The 23,599-nt window shown below is 49.5% G+C and overlaps 1 protein-coding gene across 3 annotated transcripts in view; it reads right to left on the bottom strand.

The window, feature by feature from the left end:
* Positions 1-23,599, bottom strand: part of TMEM63C (transmembrane protein 63C) — a 90,034-nt gene that overhangs the window by 23,889 nt on the left and 42,546 nt on the right. For 2 of the 3 annotated variants that reach the window (XM_014559169.2, XM_006184448.3), the window contains exons 3-8: positions 16,324-16,386; positions 12,092-12,254; positions 11,485-11,564; positions 10,987-11,068; positions 6,675-6,712; positions 876-1,018 (exon numbers count right to left, since the gene is read on the bottom strand). In XM_014559169.2, the coding sequence (XP_014414655.1) occupies positions 876-1,018; positions 6,675-6,712; positions 10,987-11,068; positions 11,485-11,564; positions 12,092-12,241 (493 nt within the window). In that variant the 5' untranslated portion in view covers positions 12,242-12,254; positions 16,324-16,386. Of the gene's footprint in view, positions 1-875; positions 1,019-6,674; positions 6,713-10,986; positions 11,069-11,484; positions 11,565-12,091; positions 12,255-16,323; positions 16,387-20,594; positions 20,640-23,599 lie in introns of all 3 variants that reach the window. The other variant, XM_032482434.1, reaches the window with a different exon arrangement.

The raw sequence follows: 23,599 nt of genomic DNA, 5'->3' as shown, positions 1-23,599 counted from the left end.
GGGAAGACAAGACTCAGTAGTTATTTACCCTTGTAGTGGTGTTTGGCAGCATGAGCACTGGGTGCTACCTTGAGTTAACTGAGGTGTACCTCTGGCCAAGGAGAAACAGGTAGAAACCTGAGCAGTCAGGGTACAACTGGCTGCCGGTTAAGGTGCTATCCTACACCACCTGGTTGCACGGCTTTAATACAGCTCTGTGTTCATAGTTCCTAATGAAATACTGACTGTTATTCACTGAGCACCCACTTGGCACTGTGCCAAGCCCTTGACATGCATTATCTCCCAATCCCTGTGACGGGTGAGGAAACCGAGGCCTGAAGACATTGTGTAAGACAATAATAAGTAAATAATTTTCTGGGAAGCAGATGTGGATAAAAGTTGGGGAACCAATACTTTTCTGTCTTTGAAGGCCAAGTCCTCACCCACCATATTATTTTGTCAAAATTTACCCCATTATAGGACCGATACACTCTCTATGAGCAATTCTGCACTTAGGTGCTACATCCTTCAGAGGGGTACAGAGAGATCAGATCCAGGGATCTTTGCAGTGGGTCGCATGTCATAAAAAAGGCTTCCATGAACACCTGGCCAGGTGCAGTGTTGGGTCACGAATAAACATTCAGTTTCAGACTGAATTACTACTATATGCCTTCTATGTGCCAGGCCCTGGGCCAAGTTTGTATCAAAGGAGTTATCATCTCTGGTCTCCATGTGAGAGAACTGAAGCACAGGTTGCCTAAGGTCACATAACTAATTTTGAGAAGTGGAATTCAAATTTAGATTTCTAGATGCCCAAGATCTGAGCTCTGTCTCATCTACCAGGCTGTGTCTTATGTCTAGTGGGCCAGGCAAAGGGCCCGCTGCGCTCTGCCTACCCAGAACGTCTCCAGTGTAGTTGATGGGCAAAATGATGCCCAAGGAGGGGATGCAGAGGATGAGCACAAAGATTATGAGATGATACTGGAACATGATGTAGATACGGGCATCGTCTCCACACTTGCTAATCAGATCTTCATTCCTGGAAGAGACACAGGGACAAGGACATTTCTCAGGAGCCAGTATGGCCACAACTCAAATTGGAGGGAGATAAGAAGAAAGGGAGAGAAGATTACCACACTGCCTTGAGTTTTATTTTCAGAAATGTCACCCTTCTCAAAACTTCTGTTATGCCTAAAATGTGTTTCACTGAATTTCATGGGCATATCAAAGATAGAAGCTCTGCTATAGATATGCCTTTGGAAATTCAGGAGCATTCTTAAATCATACATTTATTTCATCTTTTATAGCTTCTTCAAACATTTTGATGTTTACTATGGTGCAGACACTGGTCAAACCATTAGTGATATCAAGATTCATCCTATTTTTCGAAAAGTTGTTCCTTAAATTAAAAAGGAATACTTAAAACCACAATGAGATATCACTCCACACTGCCAGACTGGCCAAAGTTAGAAAGTCAGTGAGGAACACGTTGGTGATAAAGTGTTAGTGAGGGCGTGGGGTGTGGGGAGCTCTCACACACTCATGGGTACACACTCTGGCACAGCCACTTTGGATAACAGTTGACATTATCTCTACAAATTGAATGTAAGCACACCCTATGACCTAGCACTTCCACTCCTAGGTTTATACTCAGCAGAAATACGTGCACATGAGCATGGAGAGACATGTACAGATGCATTATTTGTAACTGCCCAAACTGGAAACAACCTAAATGTCTATCAAAGGTGAAATGGACACAAGAATTGAGATACATATGTAGTTAAAAAAAGTATGTATATAGTGAGATATAGATCACATTATATATGCAATGAAATACTATAGAGAGGGATAAAAATGGATGACTGTAGGTGAACCTCACAAACACAACGCTGGGTGAGAGATGCCAGGCACAGACAACACATACCATATGATTTTATATACAAAGTTCAAAAATAGGCATTATTGAACTGTAGAGTTGTAAGTCAGGATACTGGTTACCTTTGGAGAGGGGGCAGGTAATAGGGGACTGGGACGGAGCAGGAGGAGGGCTTCTGGGGCCTTGGCAATGTTCTAATTTTTTATCAGGATGGTGGTTGTCTAGGCTTTGCTTTGTGATTATGTATTATTGTGACAATTATTTTTTGTGCACTTTTCTGTATGTGTGTTATACTTCAATTAAAAAAATTAAAAGCAACATATGCTTATTATCGAAACTTTGGAAAATACAAAAGAAGAAAATCATTCACCTACAGTCTCATCAAACCTAAGACAATGGCTATTAAGCATTTTGGTCAATTTCCTTTAGTTTCTTACTGTAGTGCTGGTTTAATTTAGTGACTGTAGTATAAACAGCAGTTGATGTATTGCTCTTTTGCTTGGCATTTAATCTTAAAACTCTTGCGATTGTTTTACCTTTTTGTCTAAATGTTTTCACAGCTGCGCAATAATAATGGTGATTATTTTACCACCATTGATAATAGTAATAATAGTGGCCTCTGTTTGTGGATTATTGGTTCACACCCAGCACCAAGCTGTGCACCCCCCTCCACTGGTGGACATGCCATGGTTTACTCACCCTTGGGCTCTGATCAGATTTGAAGGTTATATGCAACTTCTAGCATCCAGTCCAGGATTCAGATTTATTTTTCAACAATACTATAAAGAGCATATCTTTAAGGCTTTCACTATCACCATTTAGGGAATTATTTAGAGCTCTTGATTTTTTATTTTTATTATTTTTATTTTATTTTATTTTTTCAGCTTCAAGCAGTTAAAATACTTCCTGCTCTGGACTTGAGAATTAAATCCTAAGAATGGGATGGATGAGAACTGGTGAGAAGGAAGAATAGGGGAGCGCCCTGCTGCAGGCTTAGGGTGCCCAGATCTGCTCACTTGACAGAAATGGTGTGCCTGAGCCCAGGTGAGAGCCTTCGGTCTGGTGGAGCAAGCAGAGGGCTACATGGGACCGAGAACACAAGAATTTCCTTTCTGGGCTGGTAATTCCTGCTCCCCCCACCGGGGCCCTTGTTCCAGCTGCTCCTGAAGCCCAGGTTATGTTCAGCAGCCGGTCTTACAGTTCCAAGGGAAGCCTGAGTTTTTGAGTCTGTCTATATTCCTCTACTCAATTCTGTCCTTTTTGCACCATTCTAAAGTGCTGCCCCCGTGATGTTCCAGGCATCACCCTATCTCCTCCTCACAGTTAATTCTCATCTCCGCTCTAATCTCTTCTTCTCCTCTACCACTTTCTGGAGACTTGCTGTATTTGTCGGCCCTCTCTCTCATCTTTAAATTAACATCCATCTCTCTCTACAGCCACCCACACTTCCCTTTAAACTACAGCCAGGTTCAAGTGCTCATTTGTTACTCTTGAAACAAGCCCAAGAGATTCCTCAAGCATCTGTTCCTTCACTGGTTTTCCCTCAAGCTCCATCCACTATCTTTACTTCGTGGCTCCCACTCACTTCCTGAAAAAGGTGGCTTCCTTTCTCTGCCTCTACTTCTTGGACATCTCCTTATCCTGGAACTGCCCACCCAATGGAGACCCAAATCCCCAAAGTTGATGACATCTCCTCAGCTCTCATTCTACTCAACCTCAGCGGGTTGGAGGCTGCTGGCCGCATCCTGTCTGGAACCTTGCACCTGCCTGGCTTCAGTGAGCCAGTGCCCTAGAGGTTGTTGCCTCTTCCACCTGCCCCAACCACTCTCTCCCTTGGGCCTTTTTTGATTTTGCCCCCTTCTGGGTGACCCATCTGCTTCTAGGACTAACTACGACCTCTGTGTACCCATATCCCAAGTCTAAATCTCCACCTCTGACCTTTCCCCTACGTTTAATCCTGTTTTTCAGTAGCTTGCTGGTCAACTCACATGTTTGCCCTGGCCCCACCTCATCAATTCCGCAACTCGACACATCTCAGCTCCCAATTAGTGGTATTACCGCCCTCCCCAGAAACCAGACCTCGTTCTCTTCCTCTTTCCTAACCAGGTGGAAGCCAGGTGGAAACCAGGACTCACTGACTGTGACCAATAATCTCTCTCCCCATGTCTCCTCCCCACTGTTTCCCTGGTCACCACCACCTCTCACCTGGGTACTGGAAGAGTCTTCTAGCTGCTCACATTGCCCTTGGACTCTTCCAACTGCCATCCACCCCCGCTCCATACTCCTGCCTACAAGCAGACATCATCCGGAGTTTCCTGCTCAAAAGCAGTAATTGGCTCTCTGCTGCCTCTAGATCAAAAGCCAAGATTCTCAGTATGGTAGTCAAGATCCCTGCTGATCCTTCCAGCCCAATCTTTTATCCCCTCTTTCGCTAGGTACTCTTGCTTCTAGCCATACCAGAAGATTTACCATTTCTGGATACTCCCTGCCCATCTCTGCCCCCAGTATTGGCTCACGCAGACTTTAATTTCTGCTGGACCCCCTGCATCACAATAGTTGAAATTCTTCCCATTCTTCAAGGCCTCGTCTGAAACTACACTTCTTCTGAACCCCTTAATTGGAATTAATTTCTCATTCTCCCAAAGGCCCTCTGCACAGTGGTTATGCTTTCTCTATTATGAATTATGTGTAGTGTGTCTTGGTAACCTTCGCTTTTCCGACTAGACTGTGTGGGCTTTGTGCACTGGGATTCTGGCTTCCACGCTCCCACTCAGTAAATGTATTAGGCTATCTCCTAGACACTGTTTTCGAAGGGTGCACAATGCACAGTCAACACCCTTCTCAGATGATGCGTCCCCAGTGGAGGGTTCTTTGGGTGGGGTACCGGTGGGGGGATGAGGACTCTCACACAGACACACAGCTGTGCACACTGACCTCCTACTGACCTGCAGGGCCAGGTATGCACACATGAACAGCTGCACACACAGATTTGCACCAACGCAGAGACCTGCACCTTTCATTTTGTACTCACAGGCACACACACCACAGAGACACCTACCACATGAAGTTTTGTTATGTTTTGCATGTACCCTACTCCCCTGCAACATAAACACTTTATTTCCTGCCCTGTTTATACCCATTTATGTGTCAGCAGACAGTGGAGAAGATCCAGAAAGTCAGCCTCAAACTATCCTAAGGGCAGTTTTCTACCAGACCTGAGGATGTGCCCAGCTCGGGTAGGCCCACTCATCCCAGCTTTCCTGCCCTCTTTCTCATGCAAAGGGCTGGCTAATTTGCCATCACACCCCTGCCCATCACTGATGAATTGGCTAAACCCTGGAACCTACAGTTAGCATGTGCAGCCTCCCAGGGTCACAAGCTCCAAATATTCATACATGTTATTGGTTATTTTTAAAATGCAAAAATAGCAAATGCTTGTCAAAAGGAAAAAAACAAAATTCCCTTGAAACCGATGACAAGAATTGCTTCCGGAGGAGGGAGGTGATGAAGAGGGGTGTGAAAGACTGGAGATGAACTTTTATGTTTCTCTTAATGAAAATGTATTTATGCAAGCTCGTGCATGTTTTAAGAATTAACAAAGCAAAGCAAAACCAAAGAAGATGCCAAGAAATAAAAGTCTCTCCTCTGTTCCCCTCACGTGTGGCTGATTCCCAAACCACACACAAACTAGCTGTATCACTTCCTGGGGACTCTGGTGAATGATGAAGGAAGACTGGAGGCCAAGGCCATGGGGAGTCCTCCATCAGTGGGTTGGGGCTCAAGCACCAGAGGCTGCCAGTCCCAAGCCCAGCTCTGGATTCCCAAAGTCCAGTCGTGGTGCTCTGTGCCCCCACAGGGTCCCAGGCCCTTCAGCAGGTCTGGGGAAAGAGAGGTGTCTTGGTGTGGCTCACGAGGGTGGGATGGGGTCTTGGGAAAATGTATGAATGCTCCCAGCGATGCCCTTGAATGATGGGTGTGGAGGCATATGAAGGATGAAGCCCTATGCGCCTTTGCAAAGAAGCAAGTGAGCAGGTCCTGTCAAGTCCTGGGTGCAGGCAGCCTCTGAGGCACAGTGAGGCCACCCCTAAGGCAGGCATCACCAGAAGGTACAGGCCCTGGAGGCAGTATGAAGGATAGGCAGAGCCGGCGGGATGGGATATTTAGGGAGAGCCCGCAAACGTACAGGGCTCCGAGGTGAAGGCAGAGCTGTGGGCACGTGTGTAAGCGTGTATGCACGTGTGCACATGTGTACACACATGCAGTGGAGGCATGGAACTCGATAAGTGCTCTGGAGAGGCATCTGGTTGGTCTAAGGGAATCAGGAGACAACAGGTGACTTGGGGTCTGTCTCCTTGCCAAGTGGGGTCTGACACTAAAGACGTCTAGAAGGCGCTGGGTAAAGGGCGCTGAGGCTGAGAGAGGAAGCCTGCCCTTCTGCCCAGTGGTTTTTGCTTTTTCCATCTTGGCAAATCTAAGGGACCACGTTCACAGAAACAAAGCAGATAGCACGTGGGAAGGATTTCTTTTTCCTGGTGTGGAGTTCATAAAAGCATTTTTACAAGCACGTGAAAGCAGTCCTTTCCTGAAACTGTGGCAGAGGGAAAGCAGGCCATGCAGTGTCCAGTTCCCATTTTACCAGCTGGAACCCTGGATAGTGTCCTTTGCCTGGGCTGGGCTGCGGTGGGCAGCGGGGAGTAGGGGATGGCAGGTGGGGCACAGAACTCAGGCCCAGGGCCCAGTCACATAGAGCAGGAGACCCCACCCCCACCCTTCCCTAAATAAGGCCCCACTTACAGCTGTCATGAGCTCAGGCACTTACTTCATGGTGATGGTGTTGAAGAACCAGGAATAGAAGCCCTGGGGGGAAAGGAGAGAAAGGGTGAGAAAATCCAGTGCCCTGTCCTTCCCAGGCAAGAGACGAGAGAAAGAGCCTGGGTCTTGGAAGAGGGCTGGACTGGAATCGATGCTAAGCGAGATGTCTTTTCAGAAATCAAGCATTCGTTACAGGAAATGGGGGCTTAGAGTGTGGGCCTTGGCCTGGAGGGAGAGAAGGGACTCTGGGGTGGATGTCAGTTCCTTTCCATCTGTTCCTCCTTCCTTCTGGGAAATGCCCCTTCTCCAGGCTTGTGGCCCAGTGGGCCATCCAAGTAGTTGTCTGCCACCAGTGGTCAGTGGACCAACAGGAGCATGACCCAGGTAGGGCCAATCAAAATTCTCTTAAGGGGTTGAAACAGGTGTTGGAGAGCTCTTGCACCCTGGTCAACACTACGCAGCCTGGAGTGGCTTGGTGAGTCCGATGCCATATGCAGGAGCTTGTCTGAAAAAAAAAGCCCGCTCAGGTGAGAGAGGACCAGAGAGGGGTCCTGGTAGCAATGTGGGACTTCTAGATCCAGCTGTACCTGAAGCAGCTGCTTCTCTTGGATTTCCCCACACTCGAACCACATATTACCCTTTTGCTATAAAGCTAGTTTGAGCTGGATTTCTTCTCCAGCATCTGAGGGTTCTGTCTTTCAGGGTCTTGCTGTCTTGAGTTTCGAGGTCATGGGAAAAGGTGGCCTTGGCCAGGGGCTGGGAGGGCCAAGAGAGGGAGTCAGCTTGGGAACCATGTGCATAAGGTGGGCAGGGGCCACGGCCCTAAAAGCTGCCAGATGTGGCAGCTGGTTAAGTTACCCTGGTGCATGCTTCTTTCTGGAATCCCAGAGGGTTTAGCAAAGTCTTGGAAAAGTTTGCAGCTCTTGATTGGCCCTATTTGGGTCACAAGCACATCAGTGAACCTGGCAAGGCCACCTAGTTGTCAGTTCTCTGGAACCATATGAAATGAGGAAGGGGTATTTGTCAAAAGGAAGCCATGAGGGGCAGGTAAACACGGAACAGAAAGAAGTCCCTAGCTCCCTATGGTATAAGGCCCACCTTCTGAGTCTCCCTGCCTGTGTTGGGTGGATTGACAGTGGGAATCCTGTCAGGAAGTGTCCAGCTCTGGGGGGATCCATTCGCCCAGCTATGCCCTAGAGAACTAAAATCAGGATAGATGCCCAGGTATAGGGCAGAGCAATGAAGGGAAATAGCAAGACGGTGGCAGCAGTGACCAGGAAGTTCCCAGGGAGGGGTGAACTGCTGGACAAGGGTGGGGCTGAGAGTCTGGCCACCCTTCCCCAAAATGGAGAATCTTTCTCTGCTGCCCACCTCTGGGCCAAGGGCGTGATTTACTAGGGGAGCAAGCAGGTTTGATGACCAGCCCTAGTGGTTATGCAGAGCAGAGGACCACCGGTGAAAGGGCAGAGGTTGTGAGTACAAGTGTGGCCTATGTACCCATGAAAACCACATGGTCACACACAGACGTGTGAGTGAGCATGTGTGGACTCATTTCTCTCTCTCTCTCTCACATACACACACACACACACACACACACACACACACACACTCCCCTGCACCTATATCGTAGCTCTGAAAGGCATAAAACACTCAGAAAACTTGGCAGCTGAACAGCGGGCCTGAGAAGCAGACGCACTTTCTCTCTTCTCCCCACCCCAAGGAAATGGCCACAAGCTCCCAGGAGCCAGCTTAGCCGACAAGACCGAGTGGCAGTGGTCAGTTCACTGCACCGACCTCAGTGGCCCCATCCTCCCCTCTCCCACCGCACCTGCCCTGACTTGCTCCAGGCCCTGTGGGGAGACCCGTTTGCTTCCCCAACACCACTCAGCCTGGCTGAGGCCTCACCATCCTGTCAAGGGCACTGAGGGGCCCACCTGGCCACACTCTCCCTCCATGTCTAATTTCTACCCTCTTCTGTTTGACTGTCCCACTGTTGCCATGATGATTTATCTCTTGGATATTTTTAAAATTAAATGATCTTTTTGTCATTGTACAGAACCCCCCACCCCCTCCCCGCCACAAAGTCAAAGTGATGTTTCTAAAGATAAACTTGAGAACTGCCTTGCCGGGTAGGTGCTACTGTCCTTATTCTGTGGAGGAAATCTCCAAGACATGAACCTGCCTGAGGCTCCTGACCTGGTCTGCAGCAGATCTTGACAAGAAAAGGGACCAGGTCTCTTGGAGGGATGATAATGGAAGGCATAAGGCTCTACTTACTCATCGCATCCCACACATATGTATCAGATACTAATCACACAACAGGCTGGGCTGGGTGCTGGGACAGTAGTGGGTAAGACCAGCAGAGCACCTGCTCCCACTAGGGGAAGTGCACACTCTAGACTGACTGCGTAGATGAGGAATCATCACAGACTGGGTTAAGGGCACTGAAGAACGGGAATGCATTTTCCAGGAGTATATAACAAAAGATATGGACCCAGATGGGGTGGACAGAGCTCCCTGGGGAAATGGTACTTGAGCTGAAATCTGAACAAAGGGTTGGTGTGTTAGCCTGAGAGGGGTCAGTGGGGAAGAGGGAGAGGGAAAAGCAGGTGAAAGGCCCTGGGGAGAGAAGGAGGTGGCACTTTTGAGGATCTAAAAGCTGGCCAGTGTGGCAGGGGGTGAGAGAGTTGGGAGGAGAAAGATAGACTGGACAGGCAAGCAAGGGGCCAAACCATGAGACCCTGTCAAGGCAGCGGCAATTGATTCCAACAGCATTAGGAAGCCATGGAAAGCTTATACTGATGTATGTCCCTGTTCACAGAGATCGCTCTGGATGGAGTAGAGTGCAGGTGTGGACCTAAAGAGATCAGTTAGAGGCTACCACAATCATCCAAGCAAGAGACTGATGGAGGCCTGGACTGGGGGATGGTGGGAGAGGTGGAGAGAAACAAAACTGGGAAGCTAAAAGCAACACAACTTGGTAATGGACGGGTCACGCCCGAGGCCTGGGCAAGAGCCAGGCTCACGTCCCTGGGTGGATGGTGGGAAGAGTCTGTGACCAGGGATTCAGGGACGGATGGACGTGGAGGGAGATCATGGCGTATTTTGGACATATTGAGTCTGAAATGCCCTTATAATATCCACATGGAGATATTCTGAAGGCCATTGGATAAATGGGGCTGGAGCCCAGAGGAAGATTAGCTGGAGAGAGGAATTTAGGAGGGAGCCATGTAGAGGTGGCAGTTGAAGTCAGGAGTGTGGAGGACATTGCCTGGGAGAGAGTGGAGGGCGAGAAAGGGCAGGTCTGGGATGGGCTGGGGGAACTTCCGGTGTGGGGGAGGCTCAGACAGAGGGACAGAAGGAAAACCCAGAGAGTGGGATGGCATGGAAGCAACTGGAAGTGCTGGTCCACAGGCTCAGGTGTTTCTGAGAGATCAGATGAGATAAGATAGGATTTTGTAGATTTTGGTGGATTTTGTGGGTGACTTTGGGGCAGTTTGGGTAGGTAGTAGCTACATGTGCGAGGGTTGATAAGTGAGAGGGAGATGAAGAGATGGAGATGGCAAGCCAGACCTCTCTTTCTGGAGTTTACTGTGGGGGGACAGAGGGAGACAGGCCCTTGCGGGGGGGAGAGGCCAAGACCACCTGACCACTGTCTATAACGCTGCAGCTCCACTCCATCCCTGTGGAGGGCCCTCCCCGCTCCCTTTTCCCTTCACGGCCCTGTATGCACCTGTCTGGGTGTCTCTCACCAGGAAGAAGGTGTCATGAGGCAGGACTGGTCCACCTGGCTCACTGTCTGGTGCCCAGTCCCCAGCCAGTGGCTGGCCCGCGGCAGCTGCTCCATAGCAACTGGCTGGAGGACTGGCATTCAACAGGAAGAGAAAGGGGGAGAAGAGGGCTCCATCAGCAGAGCTGGGTGGCTGGAGCGTGAGGGGATCCCTGCCTCACATCTGGAATCTTCTGTGTGAGTTCTTGGCTCAGAGTGGGGGCTTGGGGCAGGACTGGTGCTATGAGAAGAATTGGAAATTCGGGAAGAGTAGAAAAATTGATTTTTAAAAATCCCTTTTAAATTTTAGAATTTGCAAACACTTACATGGCACCCTAGGATGTAGGTAGGGTTACTACCTCGATATTTCTGATGGGGAAATAGGCTTGGCAAGGCTAGGGCATTTGTCCAAGTTTGCGGTGCTGTAAGTGGTTGGTGTGGCTGACTGCCAAGCCCCTGTTGACGAGACTGCTCCTTCCTGCACCTGCCAGGCCTGCCTCCCCAGAGCCAGGACCCCACCCGCCCCCACCAGGCCCAGCCTGGCACTCACCTTGTCCTTGTGTTCCATCTCCAGGGAAACATCTGAGGGAGACGTCTTCTCGCTCTGTTCCCCATAGATCAGTGAGGTCAGGCTGCCGGCCAGGAAGGGTGGTGGGGAGGTGGAAAAGGAGAGAAAGTCCTTTGGTGGCTGCCTTGCTGACTCTCCCGCTCCCTGGGCCGAGGGCTGTGGCCCCTTCCTGCCCAGGAGCAGACATGCCTCAGCTTGTTTGCAGAGCACATAGCTCTGGGCACAGACAGGTGCCCCACACATGTTGGGAGTCATGAGATCCAGAAAGTCTGAGATCTGAGAAAAGAGTGGCCTTGTGCCCAGAGACAGCTGCCCTGCAAGTCACCTCTGTGCAGGGAAGTCCAGAGCAGGGGCAGGGGTGAGAGATGAGAATGACGAGACACCTGTGCAGCTTGGACCTGGTCAGAGCCATGCTCTGGCCATGGGAGCACATCCCCAAGGGAGTAGGTAGCTCACTCCTGACCCCCAGCCTCTCTTCACCTGTCATTGTGTATCAGCAGAGCCAGGCGTCCATAGTCCCACGCCGCTTTCCGGAGGAAGGAGTAAACCAAAACGATGACCTAGAGGCCAGGAAAGGCGAGATGGGGTAAGAGAGCTCATGGGTGCCTTCCCCTCGACTGACCCCTACATTCCCATGGGGAGACCCTGTCCCACCCACCTAGGTGACTCGCTCTGCCAGGGTCGGGTCACGCCTTTTTAAAGTCTAGATTCCCAGTATCCAGTAGCATCCTGGTACAGAGTGGATGCTGAGTTCGTTGAATGAAGGTGGCATGTTTAGAACTATTGGATAAGCCCACTCCTGGAAGAAATCAGCAAGGGGAGAGAACCGAGGCTCAAGGGCACTGGCCAGGGGGACCTTTGGACAATGGTTCATGGAAGAGAATCAGGGATTCTGTCTGTTCCTGCAGCCTCTTCTTCCCCAAGGCCCACCTACCTGAGCCACCCTAGGCAGGACTGACATTCAGGTAGTTCCCATCACTGTGGCTGGCGTCCATGGACAACTGGGGCCCCTGTTGTATCATTTGTGAAAGTTGGACCATCCACCCCAGGTGAGCCCTCTCTGCCCACTGCAGAGCCCAGAACTTACCACCCACAAGATGACATTGAGGAACAGCACGGTGGGGATACCCCCAAAGGGCTGCCCCTGAAGGACAGTGCTCTGAGATTGGAAGCAGTCGCCCGCCGACAAGTTCTGGGACTTTGCCACCACATTCAGGTTGCCTGGTGAGACAGCCATCCTGGGAGGCTCCCTGGTGAACAGAGGTGTCTCCAGGTCAGATATGAGGACCCCCCACCCCAACGCTATGCAACATGCCAGCCGGGAAGCTGGGACGAGTGTACTGAGTGCGTGTAAGAGTCACTGCCCAGTGCCAGCTTGTAAGTGATCAAGGCAAGACGGTTAGCCATGAGATGGCACACAGCCCTGTCCTGTAAGACACCAGCTTCCTCAAACCCAGGGCCATGATGGTAGAATAGCCCAGATTCCCTGGAAGAGTCTTTATTTTGTACTTGCTCTCTTTATGAAGAGTTGTAAAATGTACACGCCAATGGCTCTTTCTACTTCTACCTTTGTGAAGCTTTTCTCGTATGAACAAATGAGCGAAACTCACAAAGATCTCAGAGAGGAAATTCTCTGTTTACAGGATGGAACCACCTCATTCATGGGATGCCCATGCAGACAGGGCCACTGATGATCATCTCTAACATCTTATGATTCTCTGATCTAGTTTCCAGGAAAGGCAATTGCTCCTAAGACTAAGTAAGGACAGGATGTAGAGTGCCCAGCACACAGAAGCGACTCAGTAAACATCCCTGTTTTACCTAGAACTCGAATCAGGGAGATCAACACCAGCTCAGGGATGTGAGCCAATGCAGTAAGCCTGAGATTCAGATGCAGAGCTTACAGTCACGGGCACCCATGTTCTTCAGATGTGGATAATAAGAATGAAAACTGGAGGTGGTTGGCAGCTGCTGGGGCTTATATGCAAAGCTGCTCTGATTTTAAAAGATCATTCGTTTTGGCTCAAGACTGCATCTCATCCTAGAAATTCATCACCTCCATTCAAGAAAAGTAGACTTAATTCAACAAATATTTTGGTGAACAATTGCTTTGTGCTAGACTAATGGTGGTGCATCATGAATAAGACAAATAAAATCCCTCTCGTGGGATTCCTGTGGGGAGAAACAGTGCACGGGTTGGGGTGAGATCAAGGTTGCAAAGAGGGTGACTGGGGAAGGCCTTACTGAGAGGATGACATTTGAGGAAAGACTTGGAGGGAAGGGTACTGCAGGCAGAGCAAAAGGCGGGGGTTGGGGTTGGGGGTGTGCCAGCTGGGAGCAGAGGAAGAGCTAATGGGCTGGTGTGGCTGGACGGGGAGAGTGAGGGACATGGGGGATGATGCCTGAGCAAAGGAGTGGCCTGAAATGATGCAAGACTTAAAAGGGGTCACTTCAACCCTCGTACTGAGAATAAATGGGGGTGGGGGTAAGCAGAGAGGTCAATTAGGAGGAATTTGTAGCGAGCCAGGCAAGAGATAACAGTACCTTAGACCAGGATGGAAGGAGTAGGGTGGTGAGATGTGATCAGATTTTGGAAATATTTTGAAGGACGAGCCAAGATTTGCTGATAGATTGAATTGGGAGTATGAAAGAGAGGCGCCCAGGATGACTAAGTCTTGTGGACTGAGCCACTGGAAAAATGGAGGTGCTGTTACTGGATGAAAAAGACAGGAAGTGCTGGACAGGAAGTGCAGGGTGGTGGGGGGACCAGGAGCTGGGTTTCAGACATGCTGAGTGGAGATGTCAAGAAGGCCGTTGGATGTGTGAGTTTGTAGTTCAGAGGAGAAATTGGAGACATAAAATGGGCGTTGCCAGCATGGAGATGACTGTTCAAGGCATGGGACTGGATCACCAAAGGCGTGAGTGTAGAGTGAGGCTTGAGGTCTGAGCCTTCGGATGCTTTAAAATATAGAAGTTGGGAAGATGAGGAGGAAACAAAAAGTGACTGAAAGGAGCAGACAATGAGAAAGGAAGAACCAGGAGACAGTGCTGTCCAGGAAGCCAAGTAAAGAAAAAGTTTCCAGAAGGGAGGGACCAGTTGTCAAGTAAGAGGACAGTGAGAATGAGCCATAGTTGAAACAGCGTGGAGGTGATTGGTGGCCAGGCTGGAGTAGTTGCAGGGGGAAGGAGAGGAGAGGACTGGGAGCCAGCGGGCACCAACAACTCTTTCATAGAGTATTGAGAGGTGGAAGTGGATAGAAAGAGAGAAATAGCAGCACATGATATGCTGATGGGAACGATCTGGTAGAAAATAAAAATCTGGTGGTGTAGGAGATGAGGAGCCACTGGAGCAATATGTGGATGTGGAGGGCTTGGGGACAAGTGCACAAGTGGAGAAGTTGGCCTTTGCCGAGAGCCGAGGGCTGGAGAGCTGACCCATGGCAGCAGGAGGGGAGGCAGGTGTGCTGGTGGAGATTATGGACGTGCTCTCCTTACAGGCTCTATTTTCTCAGTAGAAGAGGGAACAACGTCTCAGGTGAGTGTGTGATGCTGGTGGTGGGCATGTGTGGGATGTCTGAGAACAGGAAGCAGTAGAACTAGAAGTCTAGAGGAGTGAATGGATTAGGGGATGCAGTAGGACTGACGGGCAGCTCTAGGGGCCCACTGAGGTTCACAGTCTTGAATTTCCAACAAGAGCAGCCAGACTCATCGTGCGTTTCCCTCAAGTGTATTCATCTGTGTGGTTACAGGTGTGAAAGAGTCAGATAGTTTCAACCAGGGTAGAGGTTTTCCCAAGCAAGTATGAGAATGAAACAAGAGGGTTGAAGGTATACGTAAGGGAGACATTTTAATGACTGGCCTTGGAATTTAAGTCAGGGAAGGGGAGAAATGACACATGAGAAGGGTGAGGAATAGTGAAAGCTACTGGAGCTCCAGTGGGTAGAACTGTTGAGTCCTAGTGGGTGTGAGCTGACAGATGGGAAGTAGCTGTTGGAAAATGAGCTGGGTGACACTGAGAGTAAGAAGGGACTGCAGTTGTTGGTAGAGGTAAGGTCTGGGGCACGACCATGGAGTGAGCGGCTGAGTAGTGTTACGGAACTGAGGGGCCAGAGTGTTGGGGGGATCATCCCTGTGGATATGTGGATACTGAAATCAGCAAGAGTGAAGACAAGAATAGTGGTTTCATGATAGTAAGGCAGGAACTGAACTCTTCCAGTAAGGAAGGGTGCAACCTGGGTTGGGAGGAGTAGATGCCTGTAACAGAGGGGGAGCAGGATGTCTCGGTTAACACCCACTGGCTCAAGATGGGGGCTTCAGCAGGGAAGAAGGAAGAATAGCCTGAAAGTTACAAAAAAGAGCAAAAAAGACTTCTCTCCCATCTACAGATGAGTATTGTTGGGGGAGAAACAGAAACCACTCCCTGAGAGGGAGCTAAGGGTACTGGGGAGTCTTTGGTTTCAATGCCCAGTGAAAAGGTGAGGCGCCGAGGATCTGGATGTGTTTCTGGGCACTGTGGGCTCCGTGGCACCCTTCCTTGCTGAGCGATCTGCAGCCAGCTACTCATCCATGCCTCATTCACTCATCTGTGCTATCACTATCATTTAGCACCCACTTCACAGTGCTGTTAAGAGGAATATGTGGATTAAGATTTGTCAATCAAGGAGAAAAAATGCCTGGAACACAGGAAGTATCATATAGATATTTGTAAAGTGAAAAGTGGACATTGAGTTCCAGGGGACAGAATGGGATGGTTCTAGGTATTAGAGAAGGTGGGGTGATGAGGATGAAGAAAGAATAAAGGTAAAGGATGGGAGTACAGGAGACAGGAGGTGCCCTGGGAGTCTGGGATTCCTTGTGCTAACTCACAAAAATAGGAGAAAAGGGCATAATGAGTTTAGTCCTAGAAAAAAGGAGAACACAAAACTCCCCTCCTACCCTCTGAATTAGCATCTAACGAGAGCAAGGAGCCTCTTGCCTAACTTTCTGGTCCCCTGTCTAGGCTGCCCATGGTGTTATTACTGCAGGTCTCTGGTTAACACATTTATGCTAACACGTTATCCAAATGTAAACTTCTAATAGTTTATGTTGAACACAGCATATTTTAGCAGTAAGCCTTCTGCCAGAAAGTAAGAGTAGCAGCAATGGCATTCCTGTGGTCTCTGGCAGATGGGGCAGGTGTCTCAGCTCTGGGTCGGCTGTGGCAGAAAGCTACAGTTCTGCTGGTGGCCACTTGGGGGAGCCCTTGTTGAGGAAGCAGGTGGGAAACAGGGAGGAAGGCACATCTGGTAAGTCTGAAGGCCTTGGAGAGACTTTTCCTACCTGAGTCGGTTCTCCAGTGAGGGTCCCAGTCAGGCCTGGAGGCCCCACCCAGCTACGGGGCTGCTGCAAAAGAACAAATGCAGTGGAGAGATCATGAGACTTAGGAAGCCAGACCATCTTTGCTGGCAGCATCATCCCTCAGGACCCCTTTCCTCATCTTTAAGCTCTGGATGCTCTTCCTCTATCACACGCGTGTTTTACAAATAGTTCTTCCCAGTCTGTTGCTTGTCTTTTCATTTTCTTGCTGGTATCTTTTGAAGCGCCAAAGTTATGAATTTTGACAAAGTCCAATTTATCAAATTTTCTTTTATGGACCATGCTTTGGTATTGTAGCTAAGAAATCTTTGCCTAACCCAAAGTCTTAAGAGATTTTCTTTGCTGTTTACTTCTAAAAATCTTATAGTTTTAGCTCTTATATTGAAGTCAACGATCGATTCTGAGTTAATTTTTGCATATGGTGTGAGGTAAAGATCTAAGTTCATCTTTGGGCATGGGGCTATCCAGTCATCCAGCACCTTTAAAATGAGGGCAACGGTTTATAAGCCCATCTCAGGGCTGTGTGGGGACTGGAGCCAGGCCAAGGATGTGAAAGCACTGGTGAGCAAGACCTGCACAACCGTAAGGTCTTGTGACTGGTGTTAGTATTTGGTTAATACTATGCATGATGAGGGTAGAGGAGGTGGTCCGGGGCTGTGAAGAGCTCTGGCTTCCATCTGGCTCTAAGAAGGTTTGAGTCCTGGACGCTGCTCTTTTTCACCCCTCAACTCCTACTCCCTCATTCTCTCTCTTTCCAAAAGCACCCCTCCCTTGTTTCCTTCCTTCCTTCCTTCCTTTCTTCTTTCCTTCCTTCTTTCCTTTCTTCCTGCCTGCCTGCCTGTCTGCCTGCCACAAAGAAAAGGATGAGTACTTACCATGAGCCAGGCATCATGCCAGGCTCTAGGGCCCTGACAGACCTGGTTCCCACCCACATGAAGCTCCAGGCTCACTGAGGAGACCCACAGACACACGCTGCTGCACTGCACACACTCTGATAGCCCCGGGGAAGCCTTCTGTGGGGAAATGACCTCTGAGCTGAGATGTGAGGGTCAGAATCAGCACAGCACAGCGGGGAAACATGGGCAGAGGGAACCGTATGGGCAAAGACCCAGATGGGAGATGAAGCATGGAGATTTGGGAAAGTGAAAATGAATATTTGTGACTTTAGTGGAGGATGGATCCCTGGTTTGTTCTTTCATGTGTTCATTCATTCATTCAACAAGAATTAATTGCGTGTCTACTCTTGCCAGGCCCCATGTAGCCCTTGGAAGTACAAACATGAGGTCCTCTTCAGGGAGTTCACAGCCTTTGGGATCTGGGGAGAGGAATGCTGTTGGGAGGCCTGGCCCAGGCTGCCATTCTGCCTGGAGGACCCCCAGCTACAAGGTCCCAGCCTCTAACCTTGGAGTGGGGTAGAATCCAACCAGCAAGGTTGGGTCAGGTGCAGGCTTTCAGCTCACCTGGCTGCCCAGCCTGAAGGGGAGGTGAGGAAAGAAAAGAGAGAACACAGCCTAACTGCCACCTCAGCACCCTCCTCAGCTTTCTCAGCAGCAGACAGAAGCGGTAATAAGGGAGGCTGTTGCCATGGAAACCCAGAGCAGTGCCCAACCTTTTCTCTTCACCCCTAAACCATGCCTGGACCTTCCTCCTCCCTTCTTTCTGGAAGGAGAGCTTTCTGGAGGTAGAGCTAGCTCTTGGGTGTGAAGAAGAGGATGGAAAAGCTTTCTAGGGACCAGACCATAAGCACTGGAAGTACTAAAATTTGCAATCTGAGGGTGCTGAAGGAACACAGCAGGGGCACTAACCTGCCTGATGCAGGAGGCATCAAAGAACTCCTCTCTTTGGGAATGAATTTCACAGCAGAGCACAGGGAGGCTGTTTAGGGCATCAGGGAGAAGTAGGCTCTCTGTAGCTAAACTGGGTTTCTGTGTGGCCATGGACAGTAACTTTACCTCTCTGAGCCTCAGTTTACAAATCTGGAAAATGGGGTGTAATAACAGTACTGTCTTACAGGGTTATTGTGAAGATGAAGTAAGATAATTCATATAAAGCCCTTCACGTGATGCTTGGAAATATATGTGCTCAAAATTAGCCAGCACTGTCATCATCATCACTAGCTTATTTGTGAGATGGTAGTGAGGGGCCCAGCCTGGACCATTCCTAGTCACCTTCCCCCTATTCTGCTCTGAACAGGCAGAAGGAGAAACACAGACTACGGGCAGGACTTTACAGTACCCTCAAACTGCAGCCTGGAGGCAGTGCTGCTTCTGTTCTTCCTGTTCATGAAAAGCAAGCGTCAGCCTTGCTTTTTGGTCCAAGGAGGGGCAGTGAGAGATGGTATTAAGGCTGGCGGCTGGATTGGTAAGTCAGGATTCTCAGATTCCCTCAGTTGTACATCTTATCTGAGGGGGGAGCATGTGGCCTTCTTCCCCTCTCATTTCTGCTCTCCCTGACTCCTGTGGCAAAAACTGGAGGCTCAGCAGTCCTAGGCCTGTGCAAAGTTTTCCTCAGCTACTGGGCAAAAGCTTTGAAAAGAACTAACTTTGTCTTTACTACTTCTCTAGCCCATCGCTCACTCCCAGGCTTCCAGACCAGACCTGGTTTCAGCTACTGCTGTCCTAACTAGCCAGGCAAGCATTTTGCTTCCCACTTTTCCTTCCAGGTGAGCTGGCCACCTCAAGGCCAAGTCCTTTGTGTGGGGAGCTCAAATCCCAGAGCTTGAGTGGTCCAAGAAGCCCTAGAAGGGACCAGTCTTACTAAGAGCTAACAGTTGTTGAGCATTTACTATAGGGTAAGGACTTTCCATTGAAGTACTAGCTATTTAATCCTTAGAAGTACCCTAGGGTACTAGAATCACCCCTAGATGAAACAAAATTAAGGCTCAGAGAGGTTAAATAACTTGCCCAAGGTCACAGTGCTGGTAAGTGACAGAGCTGGCCCTTGAGCCTGGGCAGTTTGTAATCCTCTGCTCTGCTACCTCCTGGACCCTCTGGGCCTCTGCTGGGCTAGCAGTGCTGGGCAGGGGTCAGAGGGAGGGCATGACCTCACTTAAGCCTTAGTCCAGGGATAGAACCTTTCCAAGCCTCTCAGGGTGGCGCAGTGGAAAGCACTAGAACTGAGGGATCGCAGGAAGGCTGGGCTCCAGGCCACCTGTGTGGCCTTGGGCAGGTTCCTTCCCTTCTCTGGGCCTCCTGTTTGTAAGATAAGGGGTTTTGGTGGGAGGTCTCTGAGGGCTGGAGCTAGGATTCCAAGTTATCTCAGAGACATAGCCGACAGCCACGCAGACTGCATTTCCTGGCACTGCCCAGGACTGACTCTGCTCCACCATCCCCAAGAGGTCTCAAGAACTGGTCCACAGGGACTGCATTTCGATTTGGAGAAGCAAATCGCTGTAGCCATAAGCCGCATCCTAGGAGAAGAAGCTATGGGTGGGTATCCACCCCTCCCCCCTCCCCCAAGCCTGTGCACAAAATCAGCACCTGCCCTGCACCCCACCTGCCATCTGGCCTTCTCAGTCTCTTCAATAATTCATTATCTTTTTGTTAACAGCATGAAAGATTATTTCCCATGGGTCTGGACCTCAAAAAATAAAAAGGAGTTCCTGGTCATGGGCACCGCCTCCCCCTTCCCCTTCTTCTCTGGGTCTTTCCTCATATCCTCTTCCACACTCTCTGCTCTCGGATCTGCCCCCACGCCCACTCTTTCCAGGACAAAAGCTTAGATGCTCAGGTTTACTCTCACCACTAGGGGGCAGTTATCCTGGGGGACAGGGAGGAGGGGAAGCAGGTGCTACTGCAATGAGGGTTCTGGTTAATGTCTTTCCCTACCCGCCATGCCAGCTGGCCATGAATCTTCCGCTAAGTGTCAGGAAGCCCTTCCTTGCTCTAAATTGCCCTTGAGTCTCCTTATATCTTCACAGCTAAGGATGGTTTGCCCAACTTTACATGTGAAGAAACTAGGTCACCAGCAGGCTAAAAGATTTACCTAAGGCTGGGAAAGGTGGTGGATCTGGGATCAGAACTTGGGTTTTCTGGCTCCCTATTCAGCGTTCTCAGGCTTGGATCAGTGACTGCTTAGCCTGGGGGGTGAGGTACACTGGAATCACTTCAAAGTTGTTTAGTAGATCCAGAGATTCAGGCCCCACTCCAGACTTTAGGAATGAGAATCTCCAGTCAATTCTTATGTGCAGCCAAGAGAGAGAAACACTAGCTTAAGATTTCTAGGGTTATTTGTACCTAGATAAGGAGTTCTTGAAGATCCAAAAAGTTTTCTGACTCCCCCTAAAAAAGAAGGGAAAATGAGAAGATTTTAGGATAAAGGATGGTAGCTCAGTGCCCCTTAAGTTTTATTGCAGTGGGACAGTTCATGAGACTAGTCCTTATATTCTTCTCTCAGGAGATCTCCCTTCTCCCCTTCCCAGCTTGTTCTGAGTCTGCAGAAAGTTGAAGATCTACAGAGGCCCATACTACCTCTTCACTTGAATCCCCAAACTCTTGCATTTCTCCTTATGCCAGAGGTCAACTGCCTGGCCATTTCTCCATGAGTCACCATGCCTTCTCTCTGTCCTGTCCACATGTCTCCTAGGGCTACTTGCCTCACCTTGACTGAGCTTAAGCCACTTCCTCCAGAGCTTGGCTGGGGCCTTGGTCTCATCAGCATTACAGTCCTTGGGTCCAGCTCAAAGACTTCTTCCAATGAGAAGCCCAAATGATACCTTGTTTGCACCCTCTTTACACAGCTTGCTTTTGCAATCAACACCTGGCACTCTTCCCCTGGTTTCCCATGCACAAGTGTGGCCAGTTCTTTGACAAATCAGTGGGCTCCTTGACAGAAGGGCCTATGTCATTGTGGTTCCTCCACAATAACCAGCATTATGGCTAGATTGATGGTCCCTTACCAAAGGCCACATTTGGGGCAGGAAGTTTTTAAAAATGGGTGATTTACATATGTTTTCATAGTGTGCAGAGAGCACCTGAGTCACTCACTTGTGCCTCCCCATAGCACACCATTGGTTACCAAGTCTTGCTCCCATGTCACAGCATGGAGTGGAGGGAGCATATGATTTTGGGTCAGGAGATAGGGTGTGGATTTAGCTCTAGTATTTATTAACTGCTACTTAACCTCTTGCTGCCCAGTTTTCTCTTCTATAAAATGGATATAATTATGTCTATCCTGCCTATACCAGGGTAGTTATGAAGTTTGCTTAAAGGAGATAATAAACAGAGGTGTTTTTGTAAACTATGAAGTACCCCAAATATTGGGTATTGCCTTTGCTAACCTCTTCCTTTGGGTTGAGGCAGCTTTCCTTCAGAAGCCTCTAAATGGTCCCCTCTCCACAAAAACCCCTGTAGCCCCAGCATGGTGTGAGTGGGTTCAGGTTCCACCTTGCTGTCAGGTCTGCTAAAATCAGAAGGACACTCAGCACCACGGACAGCACCACACAGAGTGACTCCCTTCTGCTGCTGCTTCTCACTGCTAGGGCTCTGTGGGCAGCTCGCTGATACCCCTGGTCCCGTAATAAGAATACCAGATAACATCTACTGAATGAGTTCTACGTGCCAGGCACTGTGCCAAGTCTCTTAATGTATCATCTGGGTTAATAAACCTATCATATAGCTTGTTAGATACAGTCGATGGTCTTAAGCAACCGTTCCCACATCTTTCTAGTGTGCCTTCCTATACTGCAAAAGCTAGAAAGCTGAAAACTACATTTATAACACTCCCTTGCAGCTGGAGTTCTGAATACAGATCAGGTTCCATCGATTAGATGCACTGGAGATAGATTTATAAGGTGGAAGGGCAGAGGCGGCCATCTTCCTACTGCCTGGGCTGTGTTCTGCTGACAGTGTTGAGGAGGGGAAGGAGTTCTCTGCAGCGGATCAATGCTCAGTCTCTGGATCCCAGGGAGGGAGGGGCAAGAGGAAATTGTGGTGCAGGCTGCAGAGGCTCCCTGATTCTGCCTTGCAGGTGAGGGGATGTGAATTCATGGCTCCATTAGTCCCTGGCTGTGGCTGAGGAGTGGTCTTGTGGGTCAGTTCTGCTCTGTTTTGAAGACCAACCCAGGTTCTAACCCTTCTGGTGATTTTATGAGCAAGTAATTCCCCGAATTAAAATTGTGTTTGCTTAAAGTTCTTAGAGTGGCTTTTCCTTCCTGTACAAAACAACAGGTAGGTGCTATTATTATCCATTTTGGGCACAGAGAATCTCGGGCACTGAGAGGTTAAGTGACTAGCCGAGATCAGGCAGCTGGTGAGCAGTGGGACCTGAACCCAGGACATCTGACTCCCCAGCCCCACCCTAATCACTCTGCTACGTGCCATCCCCAAGGCAGAGAACACCGATCCCAGCAAACAGGAATAAAGCCCCCAGGCTAAATACAGAAGTTAAATGGAGAAAAGAAAAAGCTGACAGGGAATTTAGGGAACAAACTCCAGGCCTGAGTGGGCACAGCCCATGACAAAGCCTCAGAAGAAGGAGAGGACACGGATTGGTGAAAGGCCAGGCATGGTACTGGTGCCTTCGAATGGTCATCCCACTGACCATCACTCACACTAAACAGGCAAGCTAAGAGGTATCAGCTTAAAAGGTGGACATAAGTATCCCCACTTTATAGGTAGAAAAACTGAGACTCAAAGAGGCCAAGTAAAGGGCCTAAAGTTACACAGCTGGAGAGAGAGATAGAGAGGATTGGAATCTAAGAATCTGGTTCCACTACATCACGCAACCTCTGAAGGCATAACAGGAGAGAGAGCTGCCTTGCCCATTTCAGGAGGGCTATATTTCTACAGTCCAGGAAAAGAGGCTCCCCTGCCAGATCTGTATTGCGTCCAAGGGGAGGAAAGGCTGTGGGTGTCCAAGGCAGCTGGAGCACAGTAACGGGAGGTGGTAGCCATTTGGACTCTGGCTGGAGGCTGAGTGCACCAGCTTCCCCTCCACCCGTCTTGCCTCTGGGAGCCCCACAGAAGGCCCTCTCCTTGCTGGGAAGGTTTCTTCCCTTGCCTTCCAGACCCTGAACATCCACCAGGGCCCATGCCTTTCTGCCTCTGGCCCCCAGGTCAGCAAGCAGCCATGATAGTGTCCAAATGGGGCTGGAGGCAGGGGAGAGGCAGCGATGGGGATGTCATCGACACCCAGACGGCTAGGAGCTGGGTAGTGACAGGGAGACACTGGGAGATGGAGGGGCAACTCCCTACATGGCCTAAAAAGACAAAGTAGGAAGTAAAAACAGCAGGCTATAATG

Source organism: Camelus ferus, chromosome 6 (assembly GCF_009834535.1).
Source record: "Camelus ferus isolate YT-003-E chromosome 6, BCGSAC_Cfer_1.0, whole genome shotgun sequence".
In the NCBI taxonomy this organism is placed as follows: Eukaryota; Metazoa; Chordata; class Mammalia; order Artiodactyla; family Camelidae; genus Camelus; species Camelus ferus.
Note: the sequence above shows the minus strand (reverse complement) of the source record. Positions and strands in the feature narration are given on the sequence as shown.